The following is a 16,483-nucleotide window of genomic DNA, read 5'->3' as shown; positions in this document are numbered from 1 at the left end:
GACCGAGCATCAAAGCCTCAGGACCAAGCCTGGTCCTCCTTAGTAATGGTCTATGAGATTGTCCTATGGGTTAATACGACCCATGCTTTGTGCTTCAGAGAGAAGGGTCGGATGAACTCCTACAGGATCCTTGGACTGCAACTAAAACACAAGCAGGATGTAACTTGGGCTAACAGTGTCAGGATGGAGGTATAACAAAGCAGGCAAGAAGGTGTACTCTTTGAGCATCTAATGTCCCAGTGCAATGTCCGTTCCCTATCCTCCAAAACCTGGTTCCAGGGATAGTTTCCTGATGGCTACTTCAGAGCACGTTTATAGCACCCGCATGCTGCCTTGGATGCTTCACCAAGGGCTCCTTGGCTCCACAGTTGTCTCCTGGGCCCCTGGGGTGTGGACCCACAACACACATATAGAAAAGAACTTACGAGTCCTCCTGCTTTAGGACAAGGGAGAAACATTTGTCAGCAGGAGTTTCCCCCTCCTGTTAGGATACTTTTTAGACTGAAGTTATTTTCATCCATCAATCAAGAGTTGCTGCCTTTGTCCTCAACCCTCAGCAGGTACCGGTTTGTCTCCTATGGGTCCAGTCCCCAATCCAAGACAGGTTTCCAGGATACAGTCTCCTGTAGGCTTGCAATCAGTTAATTTCTCTTTTGAATCTCCATGGCTCTTGCCAGGACATGGAACCCCTCCCCTTACCCCCGGTAGGCTTTTAGAAATGTGCGGCTCAGTAACCTGCTCTTCTCACTCCCCTTCACTTTCTCTTCACCCAAACCCACTCTCAGACCTAACTCCCACACTGTGTGCACCATTCTGTCAATTTCTATACTGTTTTAGCCACCTTTGGTGTCCGAGTAATGGGACTGGTTTGGTAATTTACTGAGAAGACCCAGGTTCCTGGATTGGTCAGGGCCCCTGGGCTCCACCTCCTCAGCACACAATTCCTCTTCCACTTAAACACAATGATGATGGGTTTGCTTTTCCTGACTGTTGCTTGTGCTAATTACGCGAATGGAAGGGGGAGCTCACTGTCATGGTGGCTCTGCCGTCTAGTTCACCTCCAGCATGCATCATCCTTCAACTCTAATGTGCTTATATAGCCCGCAAACCACCCAATCACTCTCCTGTTCCCCACTTGCAGAGTATGTGGGAAGGGTAGAGTGTGTGGATTGTGAGAGGCTTGCTCCACTCTCTGCCTCAGCACAAGTAGGTTTGCTAGCATTCATCTCGCCAAAATCTGTACAGTCAAGGGCCTGGGTATTTTTGCTGTTGTGGACCCGAATCGGCAGTTGTCTCTCAAGACATCCTTACATTGTCCCGAAAATATAATCCTGCACCCCCACTGTGACCTCTCTTCACATCAGGCTGTGGAGGTGAGAGGCTTTGCTGGCTCCACATTATGACAAGTTGCTTCGAGTAGGGGGTGGATTCCGCGGATCCCCCTATGCCTTCTTGTCCCCCAAACCTACCCTTCAGAGGTTACTTCATCACAGAAGGCAAAGTGATCTCCAGGTTGACCCTGGAATGTCCCAACAACTTCCATAAAAAGAATAGGTTCTAAGAAAGACTACCCAAGGATCAGAGCAAGTAAGATCCTGCATCCCGTTCATTCGCAAAGCAGAGTTAACAGGTATATGAAAATAAGTCTTTGAGAACACCAAGGTAGCCATGATTTCAGAAGGCTGGTGAGCAACAATAAAAAAAAATTGACATAATTGAATCTCAAAACAGATTATCTTGTATACCAGGAAAAAGAAACCCAGAAGCCTGTCATAATGTCATAATGACTCGTCATTATGCGGAGAAAAATGTACTTTTTCAGATTTCTAAAAAGTGCATAAAGGAGCCAGGTAAGGAACTCAAGCTCCAACATGGATGCAAAACATGGACAGGTAGGGAACATACATACATTATCCCAATGATCAACACATAAACCACCTACACTTGTAACGACAAGTGTAAATCTCTTAAGAAACAGTTTCATGCCTCGTGTGTGCGAGACACCGGCTGTTGAGTGCAAGCTATTACAAAAGCCCGATTTTGTGTACTCTATGATTTCAACTCCCTAAGACCTAGGACCATGCACTAATACAAAATAAGAATGCATACAATTTCTTGTGAACTGCCACCTACACCTGTACACATTTCTTGTGGAGCCAGAAGGTGATCCCCATTCGCTTTGGAAAAGCATCAACGGGCCATTGAATTGGTCAGAGGGAAGCAGGTGGCCAAGCTCAACCATTGAGGACAGTCAAATAGAAATAGCCCTTGCTGGATCCAAAAACTGATGCCCATTAAGAAGCCTCCCGATTCATGAAGCTTGGGGGTGGAGGAAGGTTTAAATGAATTTCCCTCTTTAATATAGAGCAGTAATGAGAGGACCCCCCTGCCCCCAACCCATGACACATAGGAAGCATTCTAAAAGTTCTGTTCAGACACACAGGTCTAAACGTTTGGGAGGAGTCCAACTTGTCGAGGTGGTCGGCTTCAGTGTCCAAGTCACCCACCACATGCACAACTTAGTACATGAATAAGTGCCCCCTGCATGTTGACATAAAATATCATGGTGGTGGAGTCCATTGGAATGAGCATGCTGTTCTCGCAGTGTGAGAGCGGATGCAGGAGCCTGTATTAAACACAAACAAAATAAATAGAATTCAAGTAAAGCTGTATTTATTTTATTTCCAAATATGTCGTTTCGAGTCTTCCAGGATGTGGATACACGTGAATGAATAAACCATTCTAAAGTTTTGAAAGGTTACGGTCTATGTACTAGTTCTTACATGCTTGTTTTCTTGAATTACTGCCTCGGTCCCAGAGCTCCTTTTCCCTCTACTCTCTCTGCTTTGGCTGATTGATCTAATTTACTTTACAATCCAATTGAATCAGACTTTTTTTCTCCTTGTGCCATAGTTGCCAGGAGAGAGGCTGGATGTGGTGTTCTTTCGTAGTACTCACTTGAGAAATTGTATCCTTGGAGGTTCTGCGGCTGGTTGTAGCCAGAGGCTAGACTCCGGGCTTAGCAGAGTTCGTTTCTCAGACTTTCACAGATTTGTATAAAGTCCCACAACTCCATCCATCCATTCTGCGCGGTTATCTTCCATGTAATGATTTTCTCAATTCCATCTATCCAACCTTGTAATTCCTCTCTTGCTAATGCAGTTCATTCGTAATACCCCTGCATGCACTCGTCACATTCTCAAGGGGCCCTGGAATGGCTTATGTAGCCCTGGTGTTTTTGCCCTGGTCTGGCTAGTTTACCTGTAGGTGGGCTACTTCCTGAGTTCTTAGATGTCACCATCAATCAAGGAAAAAAGAAAAAAAATCACATGAGACATAGATGGGCTTTTTATACCCCAAAAGGGATCTGCATTTTCGCTCAAAATAAAAGAAACATAGCAGAACTTTTTCCCTACCCCTAAAGTGCTCCCGAATATAGGCCTAGCAATAGGGTAACCTTCATCGTGGTGGCTCGTTTGTAGGGGCCGGGGGATGCCGCTCCCTCCCCTCAGTGGTAGGCAGCAAAATCCATTATTTGCAGGGGGACTGTGCTGCCTGACGGAGCAGGGTCACATCCCCACTACATTTAAAAAAAAATGTTTTTTCAATGTGGAGCCCAAATGCAATAATTAGAGGCGGACGGGATGTAGGAAGCTGGCCTCACCAACGCATTGTGCTCATAGTGCAGGGAGTGATGACTGATGCACAAGAATTCCTCTCCTTCTGCGAGTCTGCACGCTCACCAGTAGATTTTGGCTTTGGCAAGTGGGCCCTTTTGTCAAGTGCAGGGCGCATCTTGTGGTTGGTTACAAACTGAACCGGGATGTGGAGAGCCCTCCCTTGATTCACAGGATGGAATGTTCACAAAGAACAAATCCTTCGAAATAGTGGGGGTGGAAGGTCTGTGAAAATATAGGTCTTCTGAACTGGACTTCATCTTTGCTTTTTCCATGATATGCAACCAAAGAGATCGTGCAGGGTGCAAAAACCCCAAAACTGCATGCCAGGATATGAAATTATTTCGAACATATCAAAAGAAAAGTAGCAAGCCAGAGTGCTCCTCGCCTGGGTAGAGGATCTTGCATCCAATGCACTAAAAACAGACATTATGGCCCCACTTCAGAAAACAGTCTCAGAAGCAGCATTGGTTGAAGCCAAGTCATCAAAGGCTTCAGCAGAGAACCCGGAACTGAGCCCAGATGCCGGCAGTGGACAGGGGGGCAAAGACGCATTGAAAAGAGAGAAAAGCAAGAGAAACCACAAGGTATGCGAAGAATGTCCAGATGCCTGCATCACAGAAGGTAGCGAGACAGAAAGGAGAGGCGGAGACGGGAGCTGAAGCTGGGTTTTCACGTCAGTCTGCCCTCTTTCTATGTTTGATCATGTACAGTGTTTCAGCATCCTGTTCTGCAGCAACGCCATCCTCAAGCCTGGAGGAGTAAAAGGGCGCTTCGAACTACAGGTTCTTCCCAAAACACATGTTCTTGCTATCTCATTAAAAACTGTAATTTTGTCAAAATTGCTGAAGTTGAATTCAGTAGCAAACGTGTCAGTAAAAATAGCAAGGATAAGGATCTCGGGCTCTGCTGCCACATTACTTATACTTCCGGTGCATACGCGGATGAATGCTTTAACTTCAACCCAAAGGGTGGGGGTCTTACCTTGCCAGAAGAACACAGTCCACGTTTTTAATCTTCCCCAAAATCAACGCATCGGATGGCTGTAAATACAAAAGATATACCAGAATGTTATACGATCGGACCACGATCATATTAAATAACATTAATAGAAAAGAGGTTTACAGGTCTAGAAAACAGGGGAAATAACTAAATGGGGTTGTGTGATTGTGAATACATTAACAGTAAGACCAAAATATAAAGGCAGTCAAACATACAATTGCAAGATCTTGTCACCGAATTGTTTTTTTTATTAGAAAAAGGGTAATTTTGCGCATAAACACCATGGTGCCTTCTCTTGTCACTGCAGCTCTGTCTGGTGCACTGTTTTTCAATCAATGCTCTCGTCATTCCCAAAACGGCTCCCACACACCTTGCTACGTGCAAACCATATTGTGGAAGCATGGCAACTTGTATTGCACTCCCTGGCAACCCCCCACCCCCAACACAACATTTTCCAAACGCTCGCGAACCCATCTCTTCTTGGTCCCATCCTTACTGGTTACCTGTTAGCATTGGCCCCAGTCCATGCGTTCCCCTCCTTTGCCTATGGAGCACTCCACTCTCTCTGCTTCTCCTGACCAATCGCTCGTGCAGTTTCTTAACAGATCAAGACTGCCTTTATTTAATAATTTACAAAGTGTGTTTAAGACATATGGCCTGATTAGAAGTTTGGCGTTGATGGTAAAAACATGTGGTATTTTAAATGCTGCCTAGATTCAAAATACCGATTAATTAGGAGTAAGGAGTAAGATTAGGAATAAGATTCACATTGTATATTTATTGCATGGTCATCGGCTTGGATTTAATGCGGAGACAACGGAACGCATCATAGTCTCCTGTAAACCTTGTCCTCGGTATCCTTACAGTACCCAGATATCCATCTTTCGAGCTTCCAAATTTCTATCCCTAAAGTAAAGACTTGGGTGTGATCCTTGACTCCAACCTCTCTGTGGAAGTGCAGGCCAATGCTGTTATTTTTTCTCCTCAAGCTCCATGCCAGGTGAGTGCTGCGCTATCCCCCCCCCCTTCAGGCCAAAAAAATGAGAAAGGTGCTTTAAAAAGCACATGGCAGGAGGCTGTAGCGGGCTCTCCCCCACAGCCGTGCCGCTTCCTGGGGCTTTGAATCCCCGTCTTAGAGCCCTCCCACCGGCCATGATTGGTGTCATGAAAAAAGAAAAAAAAAAAAAAAAAGGATAACACTGGTCTACTGACCCGGCGTGCGGGCCTCACCAGCGCCATTTTTCCTCAAGCCCCATGCCAGTTGAGTGCAGCGCTATCCCCCCGCCCCCTTCAGGCCAAAAAAAGAGAAAGGTGCTTTAAATAGAATGTGGCGGGAAGCCGTAGCGGGCTCTCCCCCACAGCTGCGCCGCTTCCTGGGGCTTTGAATCCCCGCTTAGAGCCCTCCCACTGGTCTCGATTGGTACTCTGCTCCCTCATCAAGGACGCCCCTGTGCAGCCTCTGCCTGGCAGCCCGTGCAGCTAAGGGCCCCAAAGCCAAGGGCGGCTCCTACATTGGCGGCTCCAAGATGTGTCTGCCGGTGTCAGCAGGGGAAGCCAGTGAAGCCAGCAGTCAACAGACACCAACAAAAACCGTGAGTGCGGCACGGGTGGGGAGTGGAGCAATCACTCTACTCCAGAAAACCCCTGCCACTCTATCTTACCTCCCGATAACAGACTGCCATAGACTCACACCAGGTACACTCAGAAAGATATGTGACCACCAGACTGAACTTATTCATGAAAGGATTGTAGAAGTTGCCTTGCATTACATACTAACATACATGTCAAGGTCTACAAGCGCCGCACTTAGATAGAATTGTGAATGTCAGCATGTCCACACTTAGATAGAATTGTGAATGTCAGCATGTCCACACGTAGATAGAAGAACAAGTTACTTTCTTACCTGGTAACGTTCTTTCGATGGGATGGTCCGACGACGTATTGCATATCTATGACAGTAATCACCACAGCTGTGCTGCTTCGGAAACTTTTTTCGGCGTCTGCGTCCTGCGTCGATGACGTTGATGCGCCATCATCGAAGACATCCCCTGATGTCCGACGTCATCCGATGTGATAAGTAGGACGCACGACGCCCGTAGCCTCAGTTGTAGTTTTTTCCCCCAGAACGTTTGACATTAGTCTACTGCCAGTCAGACACAAAGCCTTGCGGAACGTAAGCTGCAATCGCATAAGAAATTCTGCAGCGGGGAAGGTAGGGAGGGAGCGATATGGAATACGTCATCGGACCATCCCATCGAAAGAACGTTACCAGGTAAGAAAGTAACTTGTTCTTCGAGGGGATTGGGTCCTCCGACCTATTCCATATCTATGACAGACTCCCAAAGCAGTACCAGAGCAAGGAGGAGGGAAAGAATTTAGAATTAAAATTTAGAATTGCCAATCAAATAGCAGAGCAAAGGACCGCCTTACCAAAAGGCCAGATCCTGTCCTCGGATGGAATCGAGGCAATAGTGACGTACAAATGAATGTACTGAAGCCCAGGTGGCTGCATCACAGATGTTGCGAATAGGAACACCCCTCTGCAGGGCAGTAGATGCAGCCATACCCCTGGTAGAATGGGCCTGCAAGCCAGCCGGTGGTACTTTACCCGCCAAGCGGTAACACTCCAAGATGGCCAAAACAATCCAGCGAGACAAAGTCTGTTTCGTCACAGCTTGTCCCAAACGCTTTCCAGCGTAACCAATAAAGAGTTGATCGTCCACTCTGACCCGGGAGATGCGTGAAACATAAAAGCTCAAAGCTCTCCTAGGATCAAGCCTATGGAGCCTCTCCTCTTCCTTACCAGGATGCGGAGGAGGATAGAATGCCGGAAGAACAACCTTCTGGGCCAAATGAAATTCCGTCACTACCTTCGGAAGAAAAGAAGGACGGACTCTAAGGACAACCCTGTCCTTATGGAAAACAGTGAAGGGAGGCTTAACTGAAAGTGCCTGTAACTCACTCACTCTGCGAGCGGAAGTGACCGCAACTAAAAATACAGTTTTAAGAGTCAACAGTCTCAAAGGACAAGAGTGCAAAGGCTCAAAGGGAGCACCCGTTAGAAACCTGAGAACAAGGTTCAAATCCCAACCGGGCACCAGGAAAGGTGACGGAGGGAACACATTAGTGAGCCCTTTCAGAAACTGTGAAATCAAAGGGATTTTAAAGTAGGAACACTCTTCAGACGAGCGCTTAAAGATGGACAGCGCCGCCAGGTAACCTTTAATGGTACCCACTTGCAAGCCCCTGTGGGCCAAAGAAAGTAAAAAGGACAGAACCATGGGGATGTCACATGCAAAAAGATCCACATTCTGAACTCTGCACCAGTCGCAGAACTTACGCCAACGGCAACGGTACAGAGACTTTGTTGCTGGCCGTCGGGCCGAGAGCAACACCTCCATCACGTCTTCAGGGAGGTCCCAATCCTTATACCTCAACCTTTCAGAAGCCAAGCGTGAAGGTTGAGGGATCCGACCTCTGGATGGAGAACCTGACCCCCCTCCCGTGAGAGCAGATCGTCTCGGTAGGGAAGACGACGTGGAGGGCAGATGGACAAGTCGAGAAGGTCCGGGTACCACGTCCTCCAAGCCCACGCCGGAGCAATGAGGATCATCCGGGAACCGAACTTCCGTAACCTCCGCAGCACTTGCGGGATGACGGGGACTGGAGGAAACGCGTACAGCAGCGGGAATGACCACTCCACCACAAACGCGTCTCCTAAGGCTCCTTTTGGAGGAAATTCCCGTGAGCAGAACCTCTCGCACTTCCGGTTGACACTGGAGGCGAAGAGATCCACTTGAGGGGTCCCCCAAAGGGCGAAGATCTCCAGGAGAATCTCCTGAGCCAACTCCCACTCGTGAGAGATCGTGCTCTGCCTGCTCAGAGCGTCCGCCGTCACGTTTTCGTCTCCGGCCAGATGAACTGCCGAGATCGAAACTTCCTGCTGGATGGCCCAGAACCCGAGCTGCATCGCTTCCCTGCACAGAGGAAGTGACCCTGCCCCCCCCTTTTTGTTGAGGTAGTGCATGGCCACTGTGTTGTCCGTCAGGATCAGGACATTCTTTCCTCGTACAGTCGGCAGAAAAGCCTTCAGGGCTAGCCTGACGGCCCTCAGCTCCAACAGATTGATATGGAGTCTGGACTCCGACGGAGACCAACGACCGCTGACTGTCAGCTCGTTGGCATGAGCTCCCCATCCCGTGAGGGATGCATCCGTCACGATCGTCACCTCCGGTCAGGGAAGCCAAAACGGAGCCCCCTTCATCAAGTTGCCTTCGACGGCCCACCACAGAAGGTCCTGGGCGACCGAGGGCGGCACCTGAACCGGGTCCGACATCCTGCCGGAGGACTGCGACCATTGCATCTTGAGTGCCCACTGCAAAGATCTCATCCGCAGGCGAGCCTCTGGCACCAGAAGAATGCAGGATGCCATGAGGCCGAGCAACCTCAAGAACTCGAACGCTGGGAGCGTCTGGGCATGCTGAAACTTGTGCAACATCTGCTGAATGTGAAGAGCCCTCACCTGGGGAGGAAAGCACTGCCCCAGGGAAGTGTCGAGCACTGCTCCGATGTACTGGAGCCGCTGTGTTGGCGTCAAATGGGACTTCTTTAAATTGAGGGAGAAGCCCAGCCTGTGAAGAGAGTGGCAGGTGACGGACAGATGATCTAGGACTTGCTCGGGAGAGCTCCCCCTGATCAACCAATCGTCCAGGTAGGGGTAGACGTGAATCCCCCCTTTCCTGAGATGCGCTGCCACCACCACCATGAGCTTGGTGAAAACCCTTGGGGCGAAGGTCAATCCGAACGGCAGGACCCGAAACTGAAAGTGCGAGTCGCCAACCGCGAACCTCAGGTACTTCTTGTGCTTGGGATGGATCGGCACATGGAAGTAAGCATCCGTGAGGTCGAGAGACACCAACCAGTCCTGAAGCTGAAGGGCCTGGAGGACTTGAGAGAGAGTAACCATCTTGAACTTGTCCTTCCTGAGGAGTTTGTTCAAACCGCGCAAGTCCAGGATGGGTCTCAATCCCCCGTCTTTCTTTGAAATCAAAAAATAAGGGGAATACCATCCCTTGTTCCTCTCCGCTACAGGCACCAGTTCTATGGCGCCTTTCTCCAGCAGGGCTTGAATTTCCTGCGCAAGGAGCGGATCCGGACTCTGCAAAGAGAGCTTCCCCGGTGGATTGTCGTGAGGCCTCTGCCGAAAGGGAAGACAGTAGCCGTGGGTTATGATCTCCAGAACCCACACATCTGAAGTAATGGCACGCCACTCTACAAGATGCTGCACCAGCCTTCCCCCAACCGGCGAACCATGGGACATGGCCTCATGACTGAGTGGTAGCGGCTGCGGCGTTACCTGAGGGCAAAGAGGCAACTGCCCGAGCGGCCTTGGCACCACGGGTACCCTGTCGTCCACCTCTGGTACCCCTGCGCTGGCCTCTTTGACTGCCAGCTCCTCTCGCTTTACTGAAGGACGAGTAATAGCGAAAGGAACCACCCCTCCATTGCTGTCCCCTAGGACGAAAAGGCGGAGGTTGGCAAACTGCAGCGCCCAACGACTTCGCTGCAGCTTTGGAGGTCTGCAACCTCTCAAGGATCTCGTCAACCTTGCTGCCAAAAAGGTGTTCACCGTCAAAGGGCATGTTGAGGAGCCGGGACTGCACATCAGGAGCAAACCCCGACTTCCGCAACCACGCAAACCTGCGTATCACGGTGCTCGCCGCCATGGACCTGCTGACGCATTCAGCCATGTCCAAACCCGACTGAACGGACTCACACATGGCATCCTTACCATCCTGGACCATAGCAAGGAAACTATCCCGTTCGTCCCCTTCGGGAATATGTTCAGCCGCTAACGCAACACAGTTCCACAGAGTGTGTGTGAAACGAGTCAAGGCACAAATGGAGTTGGCCGCCTGAAGCGCTATACCACCAGAAGAAAACACTTTCTTCGCCCAGCCATCAAAACGTTTGTCGTCCCTATCAGGAGGGATGGTAGGGTACGACGCCTGCTTTGCCGGGGCCGTGGCCGCCTGCACCACCAAACTCTCCGGAGTGGGGTGCCTGGTCAAGTAGCAGAGGTCGCTACTGGCTGGACGGTATTTTCGCGACAAGGACCTGCCCACCGCCGGGAGACTCTCCGGAGCAGTCCAAGCCGCCATCACCCTTCTCTGCAGAGCCATATGAAACGGCAGTACCGGGTCAGTTGGGGGACCAACATCAAGGATGTCCGTGAGATCATCCTGCACAAACTCCCCTGGGGGAGCAGACCATCCCAAGTACTCGGAGACCCTAGCCATAAGGCGCCGGTACGAGGAATCGGCATGAGAATCAGGCTCAGGCCTACAAAACTCCACCTCCGGAGAGGTGTCCAGTCCACTGGCATCATGCAGTGACTGCCTCAAATCGTCAAACTGACTATGGCCCAAGACCATTTCATCTGGAACCTGACTAGGAACCAGGCCATCAGAATCCTCATCCACCTCCGAAATATATTCCAGGTGGCGAAAAGAAGGCACCCGAGAGTGCTTGCTCTTAACCAGATCCTTCCTAGGGGGTTCCCCCGTGCCACGGGGTAGCTCCGACACCCCGGCCTCGAAAGGCGTCGAGGGCGTCGAGTGAATCGGCGCCGGCGTCGAGAGAACAGGCATCAGCGCCGAGAGGATCGGCGTCGACGTCCGATGCAGCGCCGCCAGCATCGACGGCGTCGACACAGTCCTCGAAGCCGGAGCTCCGAGCGTGTCCTTGGACGACCTGAGCGTCGACGGCCTCGACGACTTCCTCGGAGCCAGAGCCTCGAGAAAGCCTGTGGACGCCCTCGACGCCTCAGGCGTCGATGTCTTCCTCGAAGACATCACAGGTGCACACGGTCTCGAACGCGTCGAGGACCGGGACCTGGAACGGGTACGTCGAGAACGAGTCCCCTTGTCCGAACGGGACCTCTCCCGTGACTCGTGCCGACCACTCTTGCGAGTGGTGTCTCTCGACCTCTCACGGCCGACCCCACTCGGGGGCGCGGACAGTTTAGTACCCTGCGACTCAAGAATCGCCAGCATTTTCTTCCCGAAGGAAGCCCATTCCTCCGGCGTCACACGGCTGGTGGGGTAAGCGACGTGCCGGGCAGAGTCCTCAGAAGAGGACCTGGAAGACGACCGCTGTCGGCGCTTCCGAGAATGCCTCGAAGAGGCCGAGGAGTGGCGAGACTGACTCCTAGAAGGAGACCCACGAGTCTTCCGACGATAACGCGGAGAGTCACCTCTCGAATCATCCGTCGAAAGCCCCGCAGACTTCGACTTCCGGGGCTTGGACACCCGAACTACCGACAACTTCTTCTTACGTTCTCGTAAGGCTTTGGACGTGAGCGACTGGCAGTCGATACAGTCATCCGTGTCGTGGGCCTCCCCGAGGCACCAGAGGCAGGCGTCGTGCGGGTCCGTCACCGACATCTTGGACCCACACTCCCCGTACTTCTTGAAGCCCGGACGCGGGGTCGAAGACGAAGTAGAAGACATCTCCACACGAAGGATTTTCTCACAAAACGAACAGGTTCGAAGAACCGAGAAGAACAGAACTCCAAAGAGTCGAGGCGTTAACCGAGATTCACGAAGCAACACGTTCATGGAAAAAACGGAACTGAGGCTACGGGCGTCGTGCGTCCTACTTATCACATCGGATGACGTCGGACGTCGGGGGAGGTCCTCGACGATGGCGCATCGACGTCGGCGCAGACGCCGAAAAAAGTTTCCGAAGCAGCACAGCTGTGGTGATTACTGTCATAGATATGGAATACGTCGGAGGACCCAATCCCCTCGAATTATGAATACTAGCATGTCCACTCTTAGATAGAATTATGAATAATAGCATGTCCACACTTAGATAGAATTGTGAATGTCAGCATGTCCACACTTGGATAGAATTATGAATATTAGCATGCCCGCACTTGGATTGAATTGTGAATACTGGCATGTCCACACTTAGAATTGTAAATAGTACCATAGCCACATTTAGATCAAATTGTAGATATTGGACTGCGTTGCACATAGATAGGACTTTGAATGTTAGCATGTCCACACTTAGATAGAACTGTGAATATTAGCACGTCCACACTTAGAATTGTAAATAGTACCATAGCCACATTTAGATCAAATTGTAGATATTGGACTGCGTTGCATATAGATAGGACTTTGAATGTTAGCGTGTTCACACTTGGATGGAATTGTGAATGCTAGCATGTCCACACTTGGATTGAATTGTGAGTGTTGGCCTGCGTTGCATCTGGATAGGACTTTGAATGTTAGCATGCCCGCACTTGGGTGAAACCTGAATGTTGGCATGCCCGCACTTGGACAGAATTGTGAATACTGGCATGTCCACACTTGGATGGAGTTGTGAATACTGGCATGTCCACACTTGGATGGAGTTGTGAATGTTGGCATGCCCACACTTGGATGGAGTTGTGAATATTGGCCTGCGTCGCATCTGGACGGGACTTTGAATGTTAGCATGCCCGCACACAGGTGACACCTAAATGTTAGCATATGCCACACCTGGAGCTGTGGTTATTGGTCTGCGCTGCATCTAGATAGAGTTGTGAGGGTCAACAGGTGCCCACAAAACTGTGAATGTTAGCATGCTAAAGGTCAGGTAACCCCCTAATCAATATAAGCTCAAACTCTGCATACTTATCTCACTCAAAAAACTCACACAACCATCTCTCGCACAACAAGCCGCACGCACTTCACAACACTGCAACAACACATAAGCTGGAGCAACAGCACACGCGGACTGACACCGACCCGATATCCACACCAAAGCTAAGCATCTGGTGTATACCGAGTTGAAGCTGCCAACAGAACACCACTCCTCTCACTATCCTATTCCCTCTTCACCCTACTAACCCATCCCACCTTATTGTTTACAGATCGGCCAGAGCGCCTGGGGACCAATTCCGTTGGTGATGGTGCACGGTACAAATACCTTTAACATTTATAAGCTCAGCCCTGCTCTTGGAAAATCATTGTACCACCAGCGCTAGAGCAATCATTTGCTCTCAAATTGATTATTGCAATGATCTGTAAGCTGGAACTCCAAAATTCCTCATTAGTCTTTGTTAGGCAGAATCCTGTGCAGTGCCCTTAGGGACCACTACACACAATTAAGACAATACAAGTTTTACCTTTGGTACAAGCCTGTACTACTTTGTCAGAGTGGTAGTAGTGACGGAGCAGCCAGGCTTATCTCAAGAGGATATGAGCAGTAGCAGAGATTACACAAAAGGACCACAATTACTGTGACTCAAGCAAACACTGACTCAAGGTTTCAGGTATAAAAATATAAGTAAATTTATTTTTAAACCATTTGTTGTAAACACGACACTTCTATTAGATTAAAACCACACGAAAATATACAACTAACCAATTCACTTTGTACAGTAAGTCTCAAGGTAAGTACCCTGTGTTTGAATGGACCGGTGTTACGAACAAAACATGTTACCGCGAATATGATTGTGATCACTTTTTGACAGTTTGGTCTAATAACTAAACGCGTATCCGTGACATGAAATGCTACCGGGGCAAAAACACACTTAGCACCTTAGATACCCAGAGGGAGTTGGAGGCAAAAATCACAGGCAATATTTTGGTTAGGCAGACAGAATCAAGAAACACTCAGAGACAGGAGTTCAAGAGTCAAAGGGCCGGAGCCAGGGTCAAGTGACACCGGGGACCTGTTGCCGAAGATCACACAGTCCGACAGTTCACGATTCAACGTAGCCAAGAGTACTTCGATATTGTCAATGTTCGGAAGCAAAAGTTATAAGAAGGAGGGAAGACGAGGGCAAGCTTTGAAGATGCAGAAAAGGGGTCCACCCTGTTTCCTCAAGCAGAACACAGTACCTTATTCCAATGGTGCAGCTGGTGCCCTGGCAGTTGTTCCTGTTGGTTTCTCGCAGACCCACGGTTCCTGGAGCTTCAAGGTGAAGGAGGACGTCTGAAGGGGGTCTGCACCACACAGGGATGAAGCCGGCAGCAGCGATAATGAATAAAAGGTGCGCTCCTTAAAAACAGGAGAGGTTCTTCAGGTGGCTATCCGGACCACTACAGCAGTGTGCAGCGATTTCGACCACGAAGGCGACCTCTGGCTGAAGAAGATGAGCTGGTTATCCCCACCAGGCTCAAGGGAAGAAGACTCCAGACTGGATCTTCTCTAGTCATCGAAGGGTAGATAGCTTAGGACTGCAGCAGGGCTTCACCGGGATGGGGTAGTTGCAGCAGTTGTTCTCTCCGCTTCTCTTCGGTTCCTTGTAGTTCCAGTGGCGACTCAGACTTCTAGCCCAAGAGACCTGCTTTTTTTTGCACAAAACCCCCATTCACACAGCCTGGCTGTCAATCACCCAGCAGGGGGGTTGTCCAGCCGGGACAACCACCTCAGCCAATCATGGCGAAGTGCGACTTGGTTTGCTAGGATACCCTGTGCAGGGGGTGACTACACCCCTCCCTCACATTCAGCCCACCGAGACACCCAGGCGCCTGATGGAGGGCTTCTGGGCAGAAGCCCGCCAAAAGACGGTGAACAAAGAAGGCGAACCTAGTTTGCCGCGCAAAGTAAAACACAAGAAGGACTTTAACAAAAAGAAATGGCGAATAAACCCAACCGGAGCCAAAAGAAAGACAATTTGGTCAAGCGGATTTATGTTCGAGGCTAATATAATAGCCTAAAACAATACCACGTTTATATAATATAATCACGGTAGAAAAGTTAGGGTAGATCCCACTGCCACCAGCCAAGTCTAAAAGTTAAAAAGAGCGAAACAATTCTCTAGGAGGTACAGATAAAAAAGGGATACGAAGTAACCCTTTCCAGTACTCCATGGAAGATGGGGTGTACTGGATCTGTGGTAGATTGACTAGGTAAAGTTAATGGTAACTTTACCCTTTTCTGGGGGACTGTAGTCAGCCTCAGAAATGGAGTCGGGGGGGGGGGGGGGAGTCTCAAAGACAACCCTGTGCCACTGCACTGAAGGTGCTGTGTGACACACAAAAGAAGGGGGCTACTGCAGTGGTGTACTCCAGAGTCCACAATCACAACAGAGAAATACACATGGCAAAACACAGGTAAGAGTGGGGGAAAAGCTCACACTCTTACCAAGTGGAAAAGAAATAACTCCAGAAGTCCAGCAAAGCTGCTGGGGGACTCACTAGGTGAGGGAAATTAGCCATCAATGAGAATTCTCCCTAACAGTCTTCTCCAAGTTCTACAAAACACTGCTGACCGGATCGCACAAAATACACCACAATACATGCACATTTCCCCCATCCTGTGCCACATTCAAACTTCAGCATCCTTACCAAACATCTGGGAATATACATTGCTGCACACTAATTAAAATCTACTCTCCATTTCCAGATTCAAACGATTCCGAGGACTCGGTCGTGCAAATACACACCTCGAAGCTAAACTTTGGAATTCTCTAACAGACAACATGCGCCACATGGAGCAGCTTCTGCCTTTCAGAATAAATAAATCATTACTTTTCTAATCCTTCATCCCCTAGCCTGTCACCTATCGGCCGATTGCTGACATACCATCGGGCCATAATGACATCAACCAACAAATATTGAAACAGATGTGTTCTGCTTTCGTAGATTACATTGGCAAGAGATGTTTGTGCGTCTGTGTACAGGTTTCCATGGCTGCTGCTCTGAAAGTTGATGTCTGATACCAACATGTTCACATCTTTTGATCATCAATCCACAAACATTGAAAATTCCAAGTTTTGCTACAGTGCCTTTGGTAGCTTTTTATGT

The 16,483-nt window shown here is 49.5% G+C and overlaps 1 protein-coding gene across 1 annotated transcript in view; it reads right to left on the bottom strand.

The window, feature by feature from the left end:
- The window catches only part of MTAP (methylthioadenosine phosphorylase), a 493,615-nt gene that overhangs the window by 320,218 nt on the left and 156,914 nt on the right, over positions 1 to 16,483 (bottom strand). Inside the window, exon 3 of the mRNA XM_069626004.1 lies at positions 4,662 to 4,720. Coding sequence (XP_069482105.1) covers positions 4,662 to 4,720 — 59 coding nt within the window. The remainder of the gene's footprint in view (positions 1 to 4,661; positions 4,721 to 16,483) is intronic.

The sequence above is a fragment of the Ambystoma mexicanum genome, chromosome 6p, assembly GCF_040938575.1.
Source record: "Ambystoma mexicanum isolate Mex_15411 chromosome 6p, UKY_AmexF1_1, whole genome shotgun sequence".
Classification (NCBI taxonomy): domain Eukaryota; kingdom Metazoa; phylum Chordata; class Amphibia; order Caudata; family Ambystomatidae; genus Ambystoma; species Ambystoma mexicanum.
This window is presented reverse-complemented; position numbering and strand designations above follow the sequence as displayed.